At 38.6% G+C, this 21,970-nt stretch overlaps 1 protein-coding gene across 3 annotated transcripts; it reads right to left on the bottom strand.

Moving 5' to 3' along the window:
* Positions 1–453: 453 nt before the first annotated feature.
* LOC114468702 (beta-1,4 N-acetylgalactosaminyltransferase 1-like) lies at positions 454–21,279 on the bottom strand. Of its 3 annotated transcripts, none has more exons than XM_028455736.1 (14): positions 21,229–21,279; positions 20,263–20,430; positions 20,053–20,084; positions 19,785–19,921; positions 16,154–16,309; positions 10,208–10,314; positions 7,308–7,345; positions 6,746–6,812; positions 5,491–5,604; positions 5,305–5,391; positions 3,706–3,887; positions 3,324–3,467; positions 882–1,110; positions 454–803 (listed from the first exon to the last, which is right to left on the bottom strand). In XM_028455736.1, the coding sequence occupies exons 3-14, from the start codon at positions 20,053–20,055 to the stop codon at positions 616–618; spliced, it is 1,452 nt and encodes a 483-aa protein (XP_028311537.1). In that variant the 5' UTR covers positions 20,056–20,084; positions 20,263–20,430; positions 21,229–21,279; the 3' UTR covers positions 454–615. The 3 variants fall into 3 exon arrangements, with proteins under 3 accessions (XP_028311537.1, XP_028311538.1, XP_028311539.1); XM_028455738.1 differs by having other exon boundaries at positions 624–803; positions 922–1,110; XM_028455737.1 differs by lacking the exons at positions 10,208–10,314; positions 16,154–16,309; positions 19,785–19,921; ... (1 more) ...; positions 20,263–20,430; positions 21,229–21,279 and adding an exon at positions 7,418–8,144.
* Between the last annotated feature and the right edge of the window lie 691 nt (positions 21,280–21,970).

Genomic DNA, 21,970 nt, shown 5'->3' with positions numbered 1-21,970 from the left:
TTTAATTTAATAAGGCTATCATTAGGCCCTAAAAACGAGTGTGAATATGATGAATACACTTAAACTAGGAGGAAAATGCAGAAAGGCATGAAAAATGAGGCATACAAGCTAAACTTGCATTAGAACATGTTTTGTTTTGGGTTTCTGGGGACTGAACCCACAGCCTCAAACATGCAAAACATACACTCTACCACTGAGCTCTATCCCCACCTTATGCAAAGTAAAAATGAGTAAAATCTGACAAACACCCAGATCAGAAATGAGGCTTTAGTAAAGCATAAAAATGGAAAAAACTTTATTTATTTTTAAATAAGGCTATTACAAGACCCTAAAAACTAGTGTAAATATAATGAGCACACTTAAACTGGGATGAAAATGCACTCCAAAACACAGGTAAGGCTATAGTAAGGCATACAAATAGATTTTTTATTTTTGAAATCACAAGACCCCAGTTTATATTCACATACATCCTATGAAAATTTACATCCAGCCTTGTAAACAGAAATCAGAAAACAGTATTTTTCCACTCAAATCATAAATACATAATCAAATGGTTATACAAGATTTCTTATCATTAAGATTCATTTGTAAACATTTTTAAAATTCCATGTGAGTCTATCCCCATTTGACGCATTTCAGGTAGTTTTTGGAAAAGTGAAGCTGATTTTTAGACACCTTGTCCTTCTCTCCAGGTTTCCTGAATTTCATGTATTCTTTATTTGTTTTTGAGTTTGACTGATGGCCGACGCTCACTCCACTGCACGAGGCAACCATCAGAGACCCCATTCCATCCATGAAGACCTCTGCAGAGAAGAATATTACAGTTTTAAAAAGCCGCTTTCTGGGAGCGTGAGGAATCATCACAGGATTTCTGCATCTACCTGAATGTGCAACTCGCTGGAGCTTTGGGTCAAATCCCACCTTACGCACTGAATCCGTACGAGCGAGGAAGAAGTTGACCACCCCATCGGCCAGAAAGCATTCTGGGTAACCCGGTAGAGTGTGGAAGTGTCCATGAGACTTCCTGTACAGACACCCGCCCTCTTCTTCATCCCCTTCCTCATAGAAAAGAGAGAAGTAGAAGCGGTTTTCCTTCACCGAGCCGCCCACCTGAAAACAAACAAACCTCAGAGTGAAAGTGAATCTTTAACATTGTCACTCAGGGGCTGTACTACAAAGCTGGTTGAGTATATCTGGGATATCTCTCCTTTAGTGGGCTTCACCAACCAAACATTCTCTGTCAGAGAGCAGCTGTACTAAGAAGCAGGATATAAACACTTTCATTCAACCCTGGTGATTTCAGCTTGGCGAAGTGTGTTCACATGAAACGGGCGGAGATTGCAGCGTCAAACCAACCATAATCATGGAGAAACTGTGTAAGAACAACTTACGTCATAATTGTGGGAAAAATCTTTAAAAATATGAAGAATTAAAATCCAGAATTCAGACGAAAAACAACACTTTTGCTGCAGAAAAAGCAGGAAGAAAAGAACACGGGCAGGAAGCTGCTGACACTGTTAATGCCTAAAAGTGTGAGATCATACATTAATAATCCATGGAATTACAACGCTTTGATCATTTTCACTTTATCATAGCACAGACGTGTTTCTATTTACGTAGTCCTACTCAATTTATCACACACACACTGGGATGACCACGTATTGTTTCGCTGTAGTACGTTCCTGCTGATGCTGTCAGTGCCACTATAGCAGTGGTGGCCAATCCTGGTCTCAAGAGCCACTATCCAGCATGTTTTAGATGTTTCCCTCTCCCAACACACCTGATTCAGATGATTAACCCATCATCAAGCTCTGCAGAAGCCTGATAATGATCCTGGTCATTTCAATCAGGTGTGTTGGAAGAGGAAAACATTGGCAACTTGAGGACCAGGATTGGCCACCCTGCACTATAGCGTACTGTAGGTATGAATGAATGAAAGAATGAATGAGTTCATCCATCCGCGTATACGAGAGCGTCTCTCCACAGTCTTCATCAGCTGACTGTTGATCAGTTTATCAGATATAAATCTATATATTTCATAAAAGATGTCATCGGTAAATGAAATGATTGCATTTAATTCATAATTAATCTTTTTATCCTAAACGCAGCTGTCAGATCTGCACCAACCAGGATATTCTAACAATGGGCAGCTCATTTTCCAAGAGATTTGAGTAGTCAGTAGGCGGGACTTAGGGAGACTGTGGATCTGGTGGTAGAGGGTTGTCTTCTGATCGAGTGGTTGGGGGTTCGATCCCAGTACCTGACTATGTGTCGAAGTGTCCTTGGGCAAGACACTGAACCCTAAGTTGCTCCCAGTGGTCGACTTGCGCCTTGCGTGGCAGTCCTGTCCTATTGGTGTGTGAATGTGAGAGTGATTGTGTGAATGAGCTGATATGTAAAGCGCTTTGAGACTGCTTCAGTGTGGGAATAAAGCGCTATATAAGTCATGTCCATTTACCATAGGTACTTTTTTTTTAGATCTTATCCACTTCATTACCTGGTCCTGACCAGGTTAGTCATTCAGCTTAAGTTACCATGTTGATTTAGCCCGATGAGACGTTAGCTGGCGTTATAATACAGCACACAGTGAATAAATCCCAGAAGTTAGCGCGATCAGAGGAAAACCTGCGTCGTAGTACAGGCCCTTGGAGTTGGTTTTTCTTTAATATCTTAATGTCTATTTTTCTGTCCCTTTGGAGTCATTTTATGTGTGTTTTTTGGTTTTAGGTTTTGAAAGTATTTTTTTGTGTTTTCTCGTATTCTACACCTGCTTTTTTCTGTACATGGTCACAGGGGATGATGGAGCCTATCCCAGCAGGCATAGGGTGTAGATATGTGTAAACCCCCCTAAATAGGACACCAGTCTATCACTGGGCTTGACAGAGACAAGTATGTGTTGGAGAAAATATAATCGTTCAGTGTTGATAGTAAAGGGAGTCGAGCAATGACTGGTTACCGAAATGTGAATCAACTGACATGTTAATATCGAATGTGCAATGTTCAAAGGAGAAGATTTGATATGCTTCTATTAATTGCACTAAATATTGTTTTTGGTCACAAATAGTCACAAGCATGGATATGTTTTGGAACCAGAGAGGGATTCTAGTGATTCTGAGGAGTCTGGGAACACTTACAATAGGCAGTTCGTGCTGTGCCCAAGTGTATTTGTCGTAATAACACCAACATTTAGATTTTTCTGTTCTTTCTATTTCATTATTTATAAAAAAACAAACACTAGACTATAATTCCAGGGTGTTCTGAAATTAAAGGAACTTTACACACCGACTTAAAACATTTGCACCAATAACATGAGCTTTTCTTACCAAATCCAGGTCAGGAATGGCTTCCATCACCTCCACAAACTTTTCTATCTTTGTGTCTTTTGTAAACAGGAAGTCATCGTCCACCCACAGGAAGTATTTGGTGGTAACCTGGGAAACGCCAAGGTTTCTGCCAGCAAACCAGCCCTGATGGCGAAAACATTATATATATATATATATATATATATATATATATACACAGTATACACACAGTACACATCATACTGTATGATATTTTCTTTCATGGTGTCACATGATTCAGAATCTACTCACAAATTAATGGAATGTATTAAAAAAGTGTCTATTTTACATGTGCCTACTTCTTCTTTTCCATCATTAAACTTAACGAACATAAATTATGACGACACAAAGAGATGAAGTCTACCTGAGATGGAGGCATGATGTACTGCTCAATGTTGTCTCCGCTGACTTTTTGTGGTTCGATGCTGTCGTCTGCAATGATGATCTTTACAGAAGTGTAGAAAAGCCGGATGCTGTCTATCAGTTTATTCAGCTGAGGGTATCGCAAAAAGGTTTTTGTGATGATGGTGACCTGAGAGCTGATGTCTGAGAGGAGAAACATCATTTCAACATCATACACACAATAGAAACAGCTTAGCTAGTGTTAAAATAGGACTTAATCAATCTCAAATTTATCAAGTAAGTTAATATGAAAAAATACATGTATTGTTGATCTTTAGAGGTGAAAGTAAAGAATTACAAGTACTCATGCTACTGTAATTGCGTTGCTTTTATGGGTACTTCTACTTTTTGAGTACATTTTTAAATCAGTAATTTTACTTGTACTTAAGTATGTTTTAAAAGAAGTAGTTTGTTACATTTTTACACCCAACCATTACTGAGTAAATTATTTGTTGTAAAAATGATCAACGGACCTTGTGAAACTACAAAAAAATGAAATGACCAAACAACAATGAAATGCATCACATCATAGCCGACTAATCAGATTAAACGTAATGCACGGCACCAAAACACCATTGAATAGAGGTTATTTTAACAGTAAATGTAGCTATACTGAGACACTGGTAATTTTTAAATTTTTGAATTTAATTCATTGGTGAAATTAATATTGTTTAATTACATTTTGACAAACCTTTTATTTTATACAGATGCATTTGTGGAAAAGAAAGTAAGTTCCAATTGTGCAAGATTTATTACCAAAAAAAGAGTGGGAGGTGATAGTATCTGTAACTTTTACTTTGAGTACTATTTAATTGAGCTACTTTTTCTTTATACAATTTCAATCAAGTAACAGTTTTTCTACTTAAGTAGGATTTATCAGATTCATTAATCTTTACACCTCTGTTGATATTAAGTCACAGATGGGCAACTTTTATCAGAGCGGCGGCCACAAAATGTGATCAACATTCATGTCAGTGTTTAGAATAATGACCAACCTGAGCATTAATACAGAAAATAACAAAGTGGTTGTGCTGTGGGTGTGTTTCAATTAACAGCCGAGTGTGTCTTTGTGTCCTTCAGACAGAGTTGAGAGTTTGACAGCGTGTCAGAACACAAATATTTAGTTTATCTTCTGCATCAACTGGTGAAAGCACGTCTCATGTGTGGGTTCAAATGAGGACGTGGAGTCCTGACGCTGATAGATTACATGTGGTTCATCAGGTAGTCAGGTGTGTCTCACCCATGGGGGATGAGACACCTGCACTTTCATAAAAACAAAAAATTGATTGTTGAATTAATTGACTTATTCTTTGACTTATTGATATTAATTTATACATATACAATGCTTCAATAGTGAAGTTAGTGCACGTTCATAAATAGCTATAAATCTGATTATACTAATAAATGGCATAATAATTACTCTCAGTGTTTAGGCCTTGGTTTTCTCATCCCTAGTAAATATGTAGCTGGATAAAAAACTAATGAACAAGAACTGAACAAATGACTGTACAAAACTGTATTTAATGAGTAAATTGAGGATTTGATGAATCTGTGCTCTTACCCTTTCCCATCTTGTACAGGATCGGCATTTGAGTTCGTTTGATGGCGATTGGAAAAACGACTTCATCGTCTTCAAACTGAAAAGTTGCTAATAAATAAATAAAAAGAACATTTGTTACAGTGACTTATTCACTGTGTAGCTCTACAAATGTTAGTATATGGAGAGTTTTAGTTAATGAACACATACCGAGGTCTCCACTGTTTATGTGGTAGAAAGCGCTGGTGTACGACACGTTGGACAGCAGCTCATTGATAACGTGTGGTTTGCTGGATTCAACAGTTAATGTGGAGCTACCTTCACCTAGTGGAGAAGTGCAATAGAAATTCATCATCTGTTTAGTTACAACTATAATATTATCATTGTTAATATTATTACTAACTACTAGTAAAGCTGATTTTATTTTACGAGGAGGTTCTATTCACCCAATGGTGAACCAAAAACATTTTCTATTGAAGCAACATTTTTGAATATATTTTTAAATCAGTAATTGTACTTGTATTTAAATACATTTTTAAATGAAGTAAAGCAATTCATTACATTTCTACACCCAACCATTACAGTAAATTTGAATTTTGTTTTAAAATGAATGGACAGATAACAATCAAATGCATCACATCATAGTCGACCAATCAAATTAACCGTAAAGCACCAAAACAGCATTGAATGGAGGTTATTTTTTCAGCTTTAAAGTTGAAAAATGTAGCTATTTTTGAGCCCAATAATTTATTTATTTTGAACTGAATTCATTGGTGTTATTTTATTTTGAAAAGATTTGTACATATTGACAAACCTTTTATTTTATACAGATGCCTTTGTGGAAAATAAATTAACTTCCAATTGTGGAAGATTTGGTCTCTTCTTTTTTAAGTTAATACATGAGATGTTTACTGTATGCAAGAAAATTGTGGCAAAATTTATTACCAAAATAAACATGGGGGGTAAAAGTACCGAGTAACTTTTACTTTGAGTATTATCTATTTAAGCTACTTTTTACTCTTACGCGAGGAGATATCAGTACTCTTTACACTCAAAATCTCACAAGTCGTACTAGTGGATCTATTATTTTCAAAAGCCAATGAGAGGCCTGACTTAGCTTTTCCCTGACCACTAATTAGCATATAATGCTTACTATTCATACCAGTGACTAATGAGTCGATTGCACCACAGTTAACCATGAATAAAGGCGAGTGCAGTGCATGTGAGTATAAAAGCGTCTCAGTGATGGTCAAGGATTTTACAGCTCGTTTTCAAGCAGGATTAAACTGATATGACAGTGTTTTACTGACGAGCTCTCCCAGTGTTCCCAGCATTACCACTACCTCATTCCCCCTGGGACAGAGTGTATTCCAACATCTGATTGGTCAGTGTTATTAAGGAATATCTTGGAAATGTCACAGCATGAAAACTTTCCAACAAGCGAATCCTGACATTAGAGACGTACCTTCAACCGTTGCCTCTGTTGTCTTCTTCACAACATTCAGGATGCCACGGCTGACCTTCAGAACCACCTGAGTTAGACAGACCATGGTTAACTTATGAATGAACTTCCTTAACAAAGATCAGCAGCACACAGTCAATAGAATCAGTTCTGCTATAGTGACTAATCCTGAAAAACCTTGTCTGAATTAACATGACCTCAACATATGAGATTGTAACTAACTGAGATTGCTTCCTTCTTTCACATGAAATTTAAATAAAACCTTAAAGACAAATCTAACCATTGTTTTCTATAAAAAAAATAAAAAAAAAGAAGCTGTTTAACACATTTTTCAGCCAAAGTTACAACACATACATCTAACATAGCAAAATAAAAAATGTTGTAATGTGTTAAAAGCTGGCCGTCACGTATAATAGACAATCAAGTGTTGGAACAAAAACAGGACTATAGTGGATAGACACTTTTGGACTGTTACATTTTACATCTTTAAGCATTGCTATGCTGCGTCCAAATTTACAATCAATTACTAAAATCCTGCAGATCTATGTGAGAACGACCCACTAACCTTGTAGCTGTTTCGTGTTTCTGCATACATCCCCAAACCTGCAAATCAAAACAGCTCACCTCATCAGAAACACAGAGGACAAACTGACCACACTTAGATGAAGTAAACACCTCTCAATGTTTGTTGATGGTTGATACAGTCAGACTCAGCAAGACATGTAATGGAGATAAATATATTATTGAACAGCATCCAAAACATTCTTCTTGAACGTAACAGCAACAATTTAATGTCCCTTAAAGTTAAGAAACTACTGGCAGAAAATGGCAGAGACGGACTTGGTAAGAGCTGTGACAAGTTCAATGCTGATGTGCAAGGGCCGTACAGTGCATGTCTGGAGTATCTAGAGAAGTGGATGACTACCATGGAAGAGTTCTCAACATTTATGTGGATATGAGTGAGCCACCAGAATGGAATGATGTGGAGGCCTGCATCAAGTACCTAAAAGAGAAGGGGGTGCCGATTGATGATGTCAAGGGTTTTGAACAGGTCGCCAATCTGAAGAAATTTGTAGAAAGGTGCAACAGTGATGAGGAGTTCATTGGCCTGCAGGTGCACCACAAGTGGACCAAATACTTTGAGAAGGCCAAAAGCATTGCATGCTGAAGATTGGACAGTCTGTCTTTGTGCTTCCCTCCCACAATGCAAATGTTGAAAGGGTTTTCTCACTGATGCAGAGCCAGTGGACAAAGGAGAGGAACCAGCTATCTGTTGAGTCACTGAAAGGGATTCTAGTTGTGCAATACAACTTCAAAGACACCGCTTGCAAAGACGTTCTTGCTTATTTGTTGAAGGGATCCTCCATTGTTTTCACAAATGTGGCCTAAAACCTTTGAAATGTCATTTGAAGATCTATGCCAAACAAAATGCAAACAATATTTGTTTTTATTAACTTTTTTTGTAACTGTCTCCACATGCTGTCAAAGGTCAACACTACAGGAAGTGCAATCTTTTTAAGACAGCAATGCATGTTTTGTTATTGCAATTAAATAAATGAATGTATTTTATTGCATAATTGTGACCATCACCAGCCCTCTCTAAGGAAGGGTAAGAAACACTTTATTAATGGGAGAATATAAAAAGAGAGGGCAATGTTACACCTGGGTGAGGGGGTGGGGGGGGGGGGGGGTGGGGGGGTGGAGGGGTGGAGGGGGAAGGGAGCAGGGAGGAGAGATTCAAGGTAGAAAATGGAAGGGTGGAGAAAAGTTGATTATTGTAAAGTGAGAGAGATGTGAAGTTGTCGTTGTGCATATTGTGTTGTGCAATCAAGCCAGTCTGGTGAGAAACGTGAGGCTTAGGTATGATGGTGGTGGCTGTGGACAGAAGGAAGTAGTGAGTGGTAATACCTAAAACTGGTATTTGGGATCAACGTGTCTTAAGTTAAGCCCACTACGAGTTTTATCCCACAGTCCAAAGCATGCCAGTGCATCATAGACCCATGTATGTGCAAGAACCGCCACTGCAAACCCAAGAGCTGTCCCGGACCCGAAGATGCAGCCAGGTTAGCAGAAAGAGCGGGGGCCAGGGAGCCCAGGCAACCCCCCCACGGCCGAGCAGCCCTCCAGACGCCCCTAAGACCCCAAGCCGAGAGGCAGCCACCGCCCCCCACACACACTTGAGAAAGCAACAAGGAGCCGAGGACCCAGCGTACCCCGCCACCGACCCCAACCCCCAATCCTAAGGCCCCCCACCACCTTTTTATTTTTTTTTTAAAACATTAGTGTTTTTTTTTTTATTAGACTTTACAAGCTTGCGCGTCCAGATTAGAAAAACCTCCTGTTCCAACGGCTGAACTGAACCAAGAACCAGACTTCAAGAACCAAGCCTGCATAAGCTGAGCCACAAGGACAAAGTCTGCACACGCTGAACAAAGAACAGGCAGGTCCGGCCTAACACAAGTCAGAACCAGTGGAAACATGCTGACTGAACGAGCTGTGAAACACGCTGAACCACGAATAGAACCGTCCGTCCTAACACAGACCACACCCAGAAAAACTGCTGCCTCTGAACGAACTGTGAAAACCAGCTTTGGAACCAGCTGATGAACGCGTTGAAAGCCCAGAAAAGGACACTTTGGACACACTCCAGCGGTCCAGAACCACGCCTTGCTTCTGCAGACTTTTCGTTAACGACCCGTCTGCCACAGAGACAAAACACGGACTCTTCAGAACTAATGCACTCTCTGGATCTCAAATTTCAATTGGGTTTAATGTAACTACAGCCACATGGTTCCATCTCCACACTGATCTTATCATAGCTAACACACACGCACACACACTTTTCTTTCTTTCTTTACTAAGCTTTTTACCTTAAAGTTGTATATAAATGTATCCTTAGTTTAGTGAGCGTAGCGCTCTTTTTAGTCTCATTGTGTATTAGTTGACTTTTAACGCAGAGTAATAAATGTTTATACTTTTAACATTTTTCTGTGATTAATAATACAGTAAAACATGGTTTGTCATGGAGAGTAGTTAGTCTTGACAAGAGTTCACAACCCTTGATGACAAGGGATTAATAACTAATTAAGTGACTTAAGACACTTTAAACTATCTTAAGTGGCACCTCTTCACAAAATGACTAATATTAATAATAATTAATTTTAAAATTATCATTACTGCTTGTCAAAGTCCCCTATATAGGAGTTTTGTTTGTTGTTTTGGCCTTGGTTCACCCTGACGTCTATACTTCTGTTTTTTGTTGCTAATTGCTTTTTAATGTTGTACATTTATTAATAATAAATGACCATTGTTTTTCTACAAATCCCTGTGTTTAGTGTAATATGTTATGCTTCTAGACCCTAGACCTGGGGCGTAACATATGGTCTGGCCCTTTTTGAGATGAAACTGGGTCGTATGTGTCCTAAATATGGACTTTAGGACAGTCTGCATTTGTCAGGAACACACCTGGGATGAGGGTGGGCTGCAGCGGTTGCACAGTGAAGCCCTGAATGGGATACTGCAGAGGAGAGTTGGGCAAAGCGTACAGAGGTTTGGATAGCACAGACGTCGTCCTGTTAAAAGAGATCAAATGCACACAGTGGGCCTGTTCTACGAAGCTGGATTTCCTTTTATTGCACTAAATTCCAGGAATTATTCCATATGTGCTGTACTACAATACTGGTGAACTTCTTATCAGAGTAAATCCCATGGTAACTTATGCTAAACGGCTAACATGGTCAGGAGTAGTTTAAGATGTGGAACTAATCTGAGCCAGTATAAAGCCCCGCCTCCTGACCAATCAGGTCTCTTGGAAACGGCCTGCCCGAGACAAGGTGGGACAGTCTTTTTACATGTTGCTGTGTGGATCTGTGAGGCTGACAGGAGAGAAAGAATATTTATGGATAGATGCAAACCCTTCATTTACCCGATGACATCCTATAGAAATGGTTCCCAATTATTGTCCCGTGTACCCCCTTTGTATTTTTGTCAAATTATTTGTACCCACTCTTCATATCATACCTTCTTCACAATTTCATATACGTTTTAATCTGTGGAGCAGCGGGCTCTCTGAAACCCTTAACTGTGTCCAACATTAGTTCCATGAGGCTTAATCTACAAATTTAAAACAATGAGTGGAAATTAGATAAACTGCAACTTTTGTAATAGTAAGTAAATACAGTCGCCTTTGTAAAATGTATCTAATTATTGTCTCCTATTGTCAGATGTGTGATAAAATGGCCTCTACAGCATAAAAGAATCCTGTTTTAATAAATTACAAGAAAATATAGTATGTTACTGAGCAATAGTACAGAGGGGTATTCCATAAAGGAGGGTTAACAAACTCTGAGTCTATCCATAAACTCTGGGTCACCGCCCTGATGGGAGACTCTGGGAATCGGATTCCATTACAGCTGATATGAAGTGGGTCAATCAACCCTGAGTATGTAAACCTTGGGTTACTTACGTGCACGCACGCGATAAAAAGCCATCATCAATGGATCGTAGGTTAGACGAACTACCATGGCAACCACTCGGAAGAGAGTGATTTATTCACCCTGATGGGTGAAATAAGCCGGTGTTTGTGGAATATGAGCCTGTTCTAAAGGTGTGTTCACACTTACGATAGTGGCTTAAATCACCCGTAAGTAGTTACACTTTTTGGTCACTTCATCACTATCGCTTCAGTGACGTGACGAGCGGTGAATATTATGAATAAAATGTGTCTGTAGAGACGTGGCAGCAGCATAGGATGGCTGCATATAGAACCCTCCTGTTACACTGATATAAAGACAGTGACTGCCGCTTCATATCTCCTCATTTATATTGATTTTTAATGTAATATTGATGCCAGAGTCATCTCAACGTCTAAAAAATATGTCATAAAAAACTGAAGCTGGACGCAAACCAGCAACCCATTGCTTTCAAAAGCGGTATCATAATTCTCCGCACCATCAAATCTTGTGTCATGTTGACAAAGATAGTGATAGCCTGAGCTCAGCCTTTATGTCCCTAATAGACTCAGTTGGCTTTTTTCAAACTATTAATGAAGCTACTCATCGTTTAAATCATACTCTTGATCTTGTTCTAACATATGGCCTTTATATTAATGAACTAAAAGTCTACCCTGAAAATCCTCTGCTATCAGATCACTTTTTAATATCTTTTAACATTATCCTAGAGGATCTCGCACTGTGCAATAAAATAGTTACGAGTAGAAATCTGTCCAATAGTGCTGTGGCTAAATTTAAAGAGGCCATTCCTGCTGCCTTAAACTCAGTGCACCATCCAATAAATAACTATATTAATTATAGCCCCTCTCAACTGGATCTGCTTGTCGATAGCTCTGCTAGTCTACTAAAATCCACCTTGGCCTCAATATCCCCATTGAGGGAAAAAACTATTAAATGTCAGAGGAAAGCTCCATGGTTTAGCTCTGAAACTCGCACACTCAAACAAACAACCCGTAAATTAGAGAGAATGTGGCGCTCCAATAAAACAGAGGAGTCACGAATACTCTGGCAAGAAAGCCATAGTAAATACATGACAGCCTTACGACATAGTCGATCTACATACTATTCCTCACTAATTGAAGAAAATAAAAATAATCCGAGGTACCTTTTCAGCACTGTAGCCAGGCTAACACAAAGTCAGAGCTCTATTGAGCCCATGATTCTTCTAGCCCTCAGCTGTGAGGACTTTATGACATTTAACAATAAAATTCACAAGATTAGAGATAAAATTAGCCACTCCCTGCCTTCACCTGGGCCTGCTGTACCATTAAATGTAAATAGGCCTAACCTAAACTGTTTCACACATATAGGATTTCAGGAACTTAACTCTATTATTTCATCCTCCAAACCATCGACCTGCCTTTCAGATCCGATCCCAACTAAGCTGTTTAAAGAAGTTGTTCCCCTAGTCTGCCCATCTTTGTTGGAGACAATAAATATATCCCTATCAATAGGCTATGTGCCACAGTCCTTTAAAGTAGCTGTAATCAAACCCCTTCTCAAAAAACCTACTCTTGATTCCAGCACTTCAGCAAACCACAGGCCTATATCTAATCTTCCTTTTATTTCAAAGATTCTTGAGAAAGTTGTGGCGCTCAGCTCTGTGACTTCCTTCAAAACAACAACCTGTTCGAGGACTTCCAGTCAGGTTTTGGAGCTCAACACAGCACAGAGACTGCTTTAGTTAAAGTAACTAATGATCTACTCTGGGCTTCAGATGAAGGGCGACTCTCAGTGCTGGTTTTATTAGATCTTAGTGCAGCTTTTGACACTATAGATCACTATATTATACTAGAGAGATTAGAGAAATTACTTGGAATCACAGGGACTGCCCTAAACTGGTTTAAGTCCTACCTATCTGATAGGTACCAGTTTGTACGCGTGAATAATAGGTCTTCTGTGTACACTAAAGTAAGCAACGGGGTTCCTCAGGGCTCTGTGCTAGGTCCAATCCTCTTCTGTATCTATATCTGATCCCCCTTGGTAATGTTATGAGAAAATACTCTGTTAACTTTCACTGCTATGCTGATGATACCCAACTGTATGTAACTTGAGGCCTGTCTAAAGGACAATAGGGCCTGGATGGACCAAAATTTTCTTCTTCTTAACTCAGACAAGACTGAGGTCATTGTACTGGGCCCACGACACCTTAGAGAAACCTATGCTAGCCTAACTGCCCTAGATGGCATTACTCTGGCACGAAGCACAACTGTTGGAAACCTTGGGGTTCTATTTGATCAGGATTTATCCTTCAACTCTCACATAAAACAAACTTCAAGAACTGCCTTCTTTCATCTCCGTAACATTGCTAAAATCAGATCTATCCTGTCTCAGGGCGACGCCGAAAAGCTAGTCCATGCTTTTGTTACCTCTCGACTGGATTATTGTAATTCTCTTTTAGCAGGCTGCCCGAGCAAGTCGCTTAAGACACTTCAGCTGGTTCAAAATGCTGCTGCACGTGTACTGACTAAAACTAGGAGAAGAGATCACATTACTCCTGTATTAGCCTCTCTGCATTGGCTTCCCATAAAATATAGAATAGAATTCAAGATTCTTCTTCTCACTTATAAAGCCCTAAATGGACAGGCACCAGTCTATCTCAAGGAGCTTGTAGTGCCATACAATCCCCCCAGAACACTACGCTCTCAAAATGCTGGACTACTCATTGTTCCATTTGTCTCTAAAAGTAGTATCGGAGGAAGAGCTTTCAGTTATCAGGCCCCACTTCTCTGGAACCATCTACCAACCACGGTTCGGGGAGCAGACACCCTCTCTACCTTTAAGGTTAGGCTCAAAACATTCCTCTTTGGTAAAGCTTTTAGTTAGGAACCAGCTCATAGCTCATAATTAAGATGCAATAGGCATAGACTGCCGGTGGGGGGTTCTGGCATGCTCGGTTGGAGAGAGGTTGGAGAGGACGTTAAGAGAGAGGTCATTTAGGTTAGAGAGGGACCGGAGAGGGTCCCATTCCTCTCTCAAACACTCCCTCTATGTCTGCTTCTTCCCTTGTGTGTTTGCTCCTGTACTCCTTCTGGCTTTTATCTTGCAGGTCCGTGGGATCCTCAGTGTGGAGTTACAGAGTCTCAACAACTCTGTCTCCACCCTTTCCTCTGCACACACCCAACACAGCATAACGTGGATGGCTGTTCATCATAGGAATGGGATCCACACAAGGTTCCTGCTGCTTAACAGAAGGTTTTCCTTGCCGCCATGATGAATTCATGCTGGGTGTGGAATACATATATGCATTTGTGTGTATCCATAAAATGAAGAGTCCGTCCTTAAGATTGTTCTACTGTAAAGTGTCTTGAGATCCCATTGGTTATGATTTGGCGCTATACAAAAAAAAGATTGATTGATTGATCTTCAAAACAGTTGCATCATCTATAGATCAAACTGTATTACAATATAAAACAACAATTGAGCCTCAAAAGTGGATTCATTTCAATTGTCATCTCATCTTTTACATTATCCACAGGTTTGTATCCAGATAACTTTACTACAGATGTCAGTAGATGTTTTAATGCAGATCAACCTCAACCACTTAATGATCTGAATCCACAATGTTATAAAGAGAACTATCGATTGCACAACCCCCCCCCCCCCCCCCTCCCAAAAAAAAAGTAAAGCAACACAACTTTAGTATTCATGTTGGGTGTGGGATACATATGTATGTGCATATACGTATATATGCATATGTGTGTATCCATAAAATGAAGAGTCCGTCCTTAAGACTGCTCTACTGTAAAGTGTCTTGAGATACCATTGGTTATGATTTGGCGCTATACAAATAAAAGATTGATTGATTGATTGATTGATAGATAGTAATGATGTGAACACGTCTGTGGTGTGTGATGTGACTAATGTGTTTCAGAGAAGAGTGTCAAGGTACATTCAAGTGTTCAGAAACGGTCTTCAGGTGGGCGGAGCCAGGTAGAAACCCAGGGTTTCTTCGATAAAACCTGTCAGCGACCAGGTTTAGTTCACCGACAACGTTGCCATGGGAACATACTCGAACATACTCAGAGTTTGAACATAACACGCTTTATGGAATACCCCTCTGTTATCCAAAAAACAGTCTAGAAAGGAACTAATATTTCCTGATTAATTTTAAATTAACTGTTAAATCTTCCTGAGTACCTGCTGAAATGTGCTCCTGTACCCCTAGGGGTACACGTACCCGTGTTTGGGAACCACTGTCCTATAGGAAACATAGATTAGTCTGCTGATAAAGCATGCGTGCGCTCTCTGACCGATAAATCCATTCATATATTCTGTGGTGAAGCAGAGATAATCCAGGCTGTAGAAAATACATATATTGTTCACTTTATGATGTAGGCTGAGCTTTATGAACACAGCATCAGAGCCACAGACACGGTCTGTGGCTTAATAAATGAAACTGATCAGTGTCTGTTTATTCTTTGATTAATTATAATTTATGGATTAACACTTATCAATTATTTGCCTGCATTCATTCCTTCCTGCTTTTTCTGCAAGAACAGTGATGTTTTGTTCTGAATTATTGATTTTAATTCATGATTTAAAAAAAATATATCCTCAACTGTGACATAAGTTGCTCTGCACGGTTTCTACAGGTTCATGATTGATCACACCCTGCAATTTACATCTGTTTTATGTGAGTGCCCACGTAGTTAGAGTTAAATCGCCTGGGTTCACTGAACTTATTGATATCCTGCCTCATAGTACAGCTGCTTTGTGATGGCAAATATTTGGTTAGGTGAAGCTAACAAAGAGATATCCCAGATGTACTTATCCAGCTTCATAGTACAGGCCCAGTTTGCTTGAACAGTTAACAAAAAAAGCTGTGAGCACCAGGTACACATTGGTGCATCAGACAATCAACAAGGAGTTTGACCTCCATGTACAGTGCATTCATTACCTTTCTTTGTACTGCTTCCACTCCTTAGCTCGCTGTTGCTGCAGCTCTTCATATTGCTCTGGTGGGATAAAATCTTTCAACAGCATGGAGCCCTTAGCACATGTGCATGGATGAGTTTGGGGAGGTCTGCTGGGAGGGAGGGGTGGCCTGGAAGACCTGTGGCAACATTAATGTCTTTTATTATTACTCAATCTTTTGCACAGGAAGGTTTGTTCAGAATAGCTTCTATATAAAAGAGCTCAGGGTTAGCGAGAGGAGCTAAAAGTAAGAAGTGGCTAAATATGACAACTCACGCACAAAATATAATAAAAAACAAAACAAAATGAGAACACATTAAAACAATAGCAAAAACACACAATATTACTCAGAAAAGTTGTAGATATATATAGTTTAGACTGAGTTTGCCTTTAAACAGTATTTATTTAATTGGTGTTTGTAAGATGCCATTTTGGCATTCGATTCTAAATGTTCGTATGAGAGCAAATTTCAAAATACTGCAGAAAGTTTATAATGTTTGAGATAAAAGAGTTTACAAACATTATCTACAAATAACTAAAGATTTGTATCTACATGTTTACAATAGCAAGTGTTGACAAACATTTTAATGTACTGTACGCTTAGTTTGATCATAAATCAAAAGTCTGTGGATGGTTTGTGCAAGTTTGACATCAATTGATCCAAAATTGAGGAAAGACATTTTTTTTTTTACAGTTTTTATCTCTACTGCAGGACAATAAAGGGTGTGTCTTAACATTGGATCAATCTTCCTACTGAGCAAAGTCAGGTCTCTTAAGTTTTGAACTCAGTTCAGAGTGAGACTTTGGCTACAGTGGAAGTTTGGGTAAAAAGTGATAGAAGATACAAATTTGTACAAATAAAACTATTTATTTAGCATTTCTTACTGCAGGGGTGCTTATTTTGTGTGTGTGTGTGTGTGTGTGCGTGTGTGACCAGTGACAGGAGAGAGGGCTGATCACTCCTTCTCCGGCTGTACATTTACAGCACTTATCATAGACAGAGCCGCTTTTACGGTTTCAACGATACAGCAGCTTCGGTTTAAGAGCAGCAACACGTTATGAAGCATTTGACAAAAATCCCCTTAACGCATTCAAAAATTGCATCATCGAATCCGTGGGGTGTCAGAATTACTCTTTAAATCACATGACATACAAAAACACCAGAAACCTATATTTATAACTTTGTCCCTCCGGGTGCTGGCTTGGACCCGGCATCCACCGGCTGTGACCGCTCGCAATGCATATACGTACATGCCGCAACGACTGTGGAGGGACGTGTCTACAGCGCCACCATCTTGGAACGGTGCTTGTGGAGGCAGCGGTGCTATGTTATAGCTATAGTGAAATAAACGCCAAAAGGACGGACAGAACCATTGATGTTATGAAATTAGCATTCCTAGCAAAAGCCTGTTACAGAGAAAAAAGTTGATGGGTTAGAATACAGCATCTATTAGAGCTAATAATAGGCCTAATTAATAGGAATGTCACGGTATTGACGGTATTGCAATACCGCGGTTTTTATGGTGTTGTTCTTTGAGCTTTTTACACATTTCTCACTTTTGTGAACGACAATCTTTAGTACTCTATAAAATGTCTTTTCCTTTTCTCGGTTAGAACGATTGGAGCAGCCGTAAACTCCACAAAACATGGACATTTTGATGATTTCAGATGGCAGATTCTCAAGCTTCCTGCTCTCGATCGGAATTTAGTGTTCTAACTTTGTCGCGATGCAGCAACGTGAGTGACGTCACGTGAATCAACAGAGCAGGCCATAGACATATACATATTACAACAGCTCTAGGGTACATTCAATAGCACAAATGTTAAACAATTACACCACAGTATATTATATCTATGGAGCCGACTCCCGTCCGCTGTCAGTGAATGGACACATTCAGTTGATAGCCGATCAGATATCTTTGATTAATAAAAAGCTCCCCTGTAGTGGCCAGGAAGAGCATGTGTGTGTGTCTGTGTGGGGGGGCACAGCAGGTCAGCTGGGGGGGCACTGCCGCGAATGTCCCCCCATGGCGCCGACACTGGGTCAGAGGGGAAAGGAAACATGGCGCATGGTGGCAGCGGCAGAGCATCGTAGAAACGGAGGAGTTTGTAGAACTTGCGCATGATGCAGCGGCTACAAGTCAGAGGTGTGGAAACATTTTGGTTTCAACGCATCGAGAAACCAGGAGAAAAGGTGGACTGCAAGTGTAATGTGCGCAACTCGTCAGGAAATACGCGCATCCAACCCGGCATCCAGAAAAGTTTAAGGATTGAGTCAAACAAGCAATCCAGTCTGGTCAAAAAAACGCTAAAGGCAGCATTTACAACCATGGTCCCTCAAAACAGCTCAAGAACTCAAGTAATAAGATACGTTGCGTAGTTACACCCGTCCATCAGTTCCTGTTGTTGTTGTTACTGTGATTTTTTGACAGACAGGGAAGACAACATTTTTATCCTGCTTTTGTTTAGTGTTATACCACTGTGTTGTCGACAACTTGTATTGTTGTGTTTATAATGTACTAAATTTTGGTAAATTTTTCTTTTCTTGTATGCTGCTGGTTTTAGGAAATGAAAATGACAAAAAAACTTGAACCTTGTATGTGGTCAAATTCCAAATTAGATATCACAAGAACCTGAATGTCTGTCTTACCATGTTTTATTTTTTTAAAAACAAATTCTTACCTAAAAACATAGTACACAAAAGATAAGTACACATTATTTTAATATATACTGTAAATAAAATAGTCTAAACTAAATGTAACGTATTGTAACATAAAATAGTGTGTGTATATATATATATATATATATATATATATATATATATATATATATATATATATATATATATATATATACACACACACACACACACACACAGTAGAGTGCTAGTTACTGAACAAATGTAACTAGTTACTGTTACTTGTTACTTCATTCACAAAGTAACTCAGTTACTATTTTGATTACCAACATCAAAAAGTAATGCATTACTGGTAACTTTTTAATTACTTAGAATTAAATAATTGTATTATTTTTTGGGTCATTAGTGTCTGTACAGCTTCATATCAGTGCTGTATCAAAAAATAATCCACTGTTGATCAACTCTGCGGTGGAGGAATAGTAGTTAAGGAAGCTGGCTTGTAATCAGAGGGTCAGTGGTTTGAATCCCTCCAAACCCCAACTGCTCCTGTAGAGTACTAGGTACTGTAAAAAGTAATGTTGGGGCGGTAACGACACTGTATATATAAACATATATAAATGAAGATTTATCTATTCAGAAAAATCCAGCAAAACTATTAAAAAGTTAATTATTTTCAATAAATACTTTTATAACAGCACATGCAAAACATAACCTATTAAAAACACTGACAAATTTAATCTGATATTACTCTGAAAGCAAAGAAAAGCATGAAGAATAATTTTGTTCAATGTTGAATATATTAAACTGAAAAAGTAAAAACCGGTTAAGTTTAAGGTGCCTAAGATAAGAATCAGTCAATTGTTTAAAGCAAAACTAGTGACATGGAATGACACTCAGGAAAACACTTAGTTCTTTGTTAAAAGTGAAAGAAATACAGCTAAATGTTAAAGTGTCGTATGCAAACACAGTAGTTTACCTTATTTTGGGTGTAGGCACATCTTTGGATATTCCCACTGCTTGGTTAGCAGCCTTATAAAAGGAAGGCAGCAGCAGACCAAGTGCAATCGAAACAATAACTATAAATGGAAATTGCAGTTTGTGGCGTAGGATCACCTGTAAACACACATGAAAAACTAAGAATAGGAAGATGACCCACAGCTTATTTATTATATTTGTGTTGGCTTGTTTTTAACAATTGAGATCCAATCTTAGCATTTATTCCAACACAGAAACATTTGTCTTACCATTGTAAATGTAACTTTCCTTTCTGGATTATCTGAGAAACAAAAGAAGATTTAACTTTAATTTTAAAGTGATTTAGATATCTTAAGTATTTTTATATTGCTTTATCTTTTGTCATGAGCTGCCATGGATTCTAAAACATTTACAGACTTAAATTCCTTATAATTACCATTACTATTATTATATTAATTTATAGAAAGACTATGGCTCACCTCTGTTGAAAAAAGTCCTCTGCCTCCTTTATGCCACTGTGACTCACTCCCACATCACTTGCCAAGCAATGATGACATAAATTCAAATGATATTCATAAATGAAAAAAACCTTGTAGGTGGAGTTTCCTCAGAGTCACTGAGCAGACATTCAGACATCCAGATGTCACCTGACAATAAACAATGGTAAAAGGTAAATAGACTTTATTTTTATAGTGTCCTATCACTACAATGAAGTAGTCCCAAAGCACTTTACATCTCAGCTCATTCACCCATTTACACACTAATGGGACTGAACTGCCATGCAAAGCGCTGGTTTACCACTAGGAGCAACTTGTTAAGAACAATAACTACATTAAAGCAGAACTAGTAACTTGTGCTTAGCGATCACTGATATTGTAAAAACGGCACGTTTATGATAAGTGAAGTGATCAGCCACTTGTCTCCCCTGTCTCTCTCACACACACACACACACCGTATTAAACATTTGTTGCTTCCTTTCTTTGTTCCTGTAGCTAAAGCCTTACACCACATGTTGGGTTTCAGGTTTCTCATCAGTTCATATATGTGTTTGCTTGTCTGTTTGTTCCTCAGTGTAGCGTTTGGCTCTGCTGCACTCAGACCTTACAATGGAGGGTCTAACTCGGACACTAATCTTCACTTTGTATTAATAAAATGTTATGTTTATATCAAGAAGGTGTCCGCGGAGAATTCTTCACATCATCACATCAGCATTAGGATAAAGGGGAACCCACCACACTACCACAAATGATATTTATTGTGAGCATTAAACAGACCTATTTAGTTAAAAACTAACAGTGTTTAACATTTTGCCTTGTTGAACGCAGCACCAAGTATGCGCGCACTCCCAGTCGATACATTTGCATCTAGCTCAAGTACGCACTCCTGTGGACTTTTGTAAAGTTATAACTAAATAAAGACTGGATTAAATGAATCGTGCAACTCACTGATGGCTTCTCAGCTGTCCTCTCGATTATCCTGCTGCACACTGCACTGCTGCAATCAAACAGATGCAGGTGTGTCTCTTCCTTATTTATTGGCTGCATTGATGCACGCCCATAATAAACTAAAGTTTAGATATTTAGATTTTGTTTTTACTTTAATTTATTTTTAACCAAGCATGTTTATATGAAGGAAATAATAAATAAACAAATTAATTTCTATACTTAGTTAAATACTTATATTAAATCCCTCATATGCCTTCTACTTTCATTTACAACTTTATTTATTTTATAACACACACACACACACACACACACACGGTTGCCACCTTTCAGAAAAACAATAAGGGACAACCACGGGACCATGAACACAATCCTCAAAAATAGAAACATTTTGACAGTGTTTCCTAAACGTTATTGCCCCATGTACCCCTTAGCTCATGTTAAACAGGATTTATTTGTGTCTGCAGACTCGTCTAAACTCTTTCCTGTGTCTTGTCCAACATTAACCATTTATTTCTGATTTTGTGCATTTTAGAAAAAAAAAAAGTCTGTGCGCATGTAAAAAAAAACAAAAAAAAAACTATAGTGTTGAAAAATAAACTAAAAGCAACCATTATTCTCAAAGGAGTCATTTTGCTTCCTTTCACCTGGATTAAAACACCATCTCAGTGAAGACAATATAGTGTATAAAATTCTAGTTACAAATATTTTGAATAACATTATTAATAATACTTTTTAAAATTAG

This window comes from Gouania willdenowi, chromosome 8 (assembly GCF_900634775.1).
Source record: "Gouania willdenowi chromosome 8, fGouWil2.1, whole genome shotgun sequence".
Lineage (NCBI taxonomy): Eukaryota > Metazoa > Chordata > Actinopteri > Blenniiformes > Gobiesocidae > Gouania > Gouania willdenowi.
Note: the sequence above shows the minus strand (reverse complement) of the source record. Positions and strands in the feature narration are given on the sequence as shown.

What these genes read in the sequence shown, in the direction of transcription:
- LOC114468702 (XM_028455736.1), bottom strand. An exon ending in AAACACGAAACAGCTACAAG is followed by an intron (nt 6,813 to 7,307) that starts GTTAGTGGGTCG and finishes TGTCTAACTCAG; the next exon opens with GTGGTTCTGAAGGTCAGCCG. An exon ending in CCTGTACAAGATGGGAAAGG is followed by an intron (nt 3,888 to 5,304) that starts GTAAGAGCACAG and finishes TTCTCCTCTCAG; the next exon opens with ACATCAGCTCTCAGGTCACC.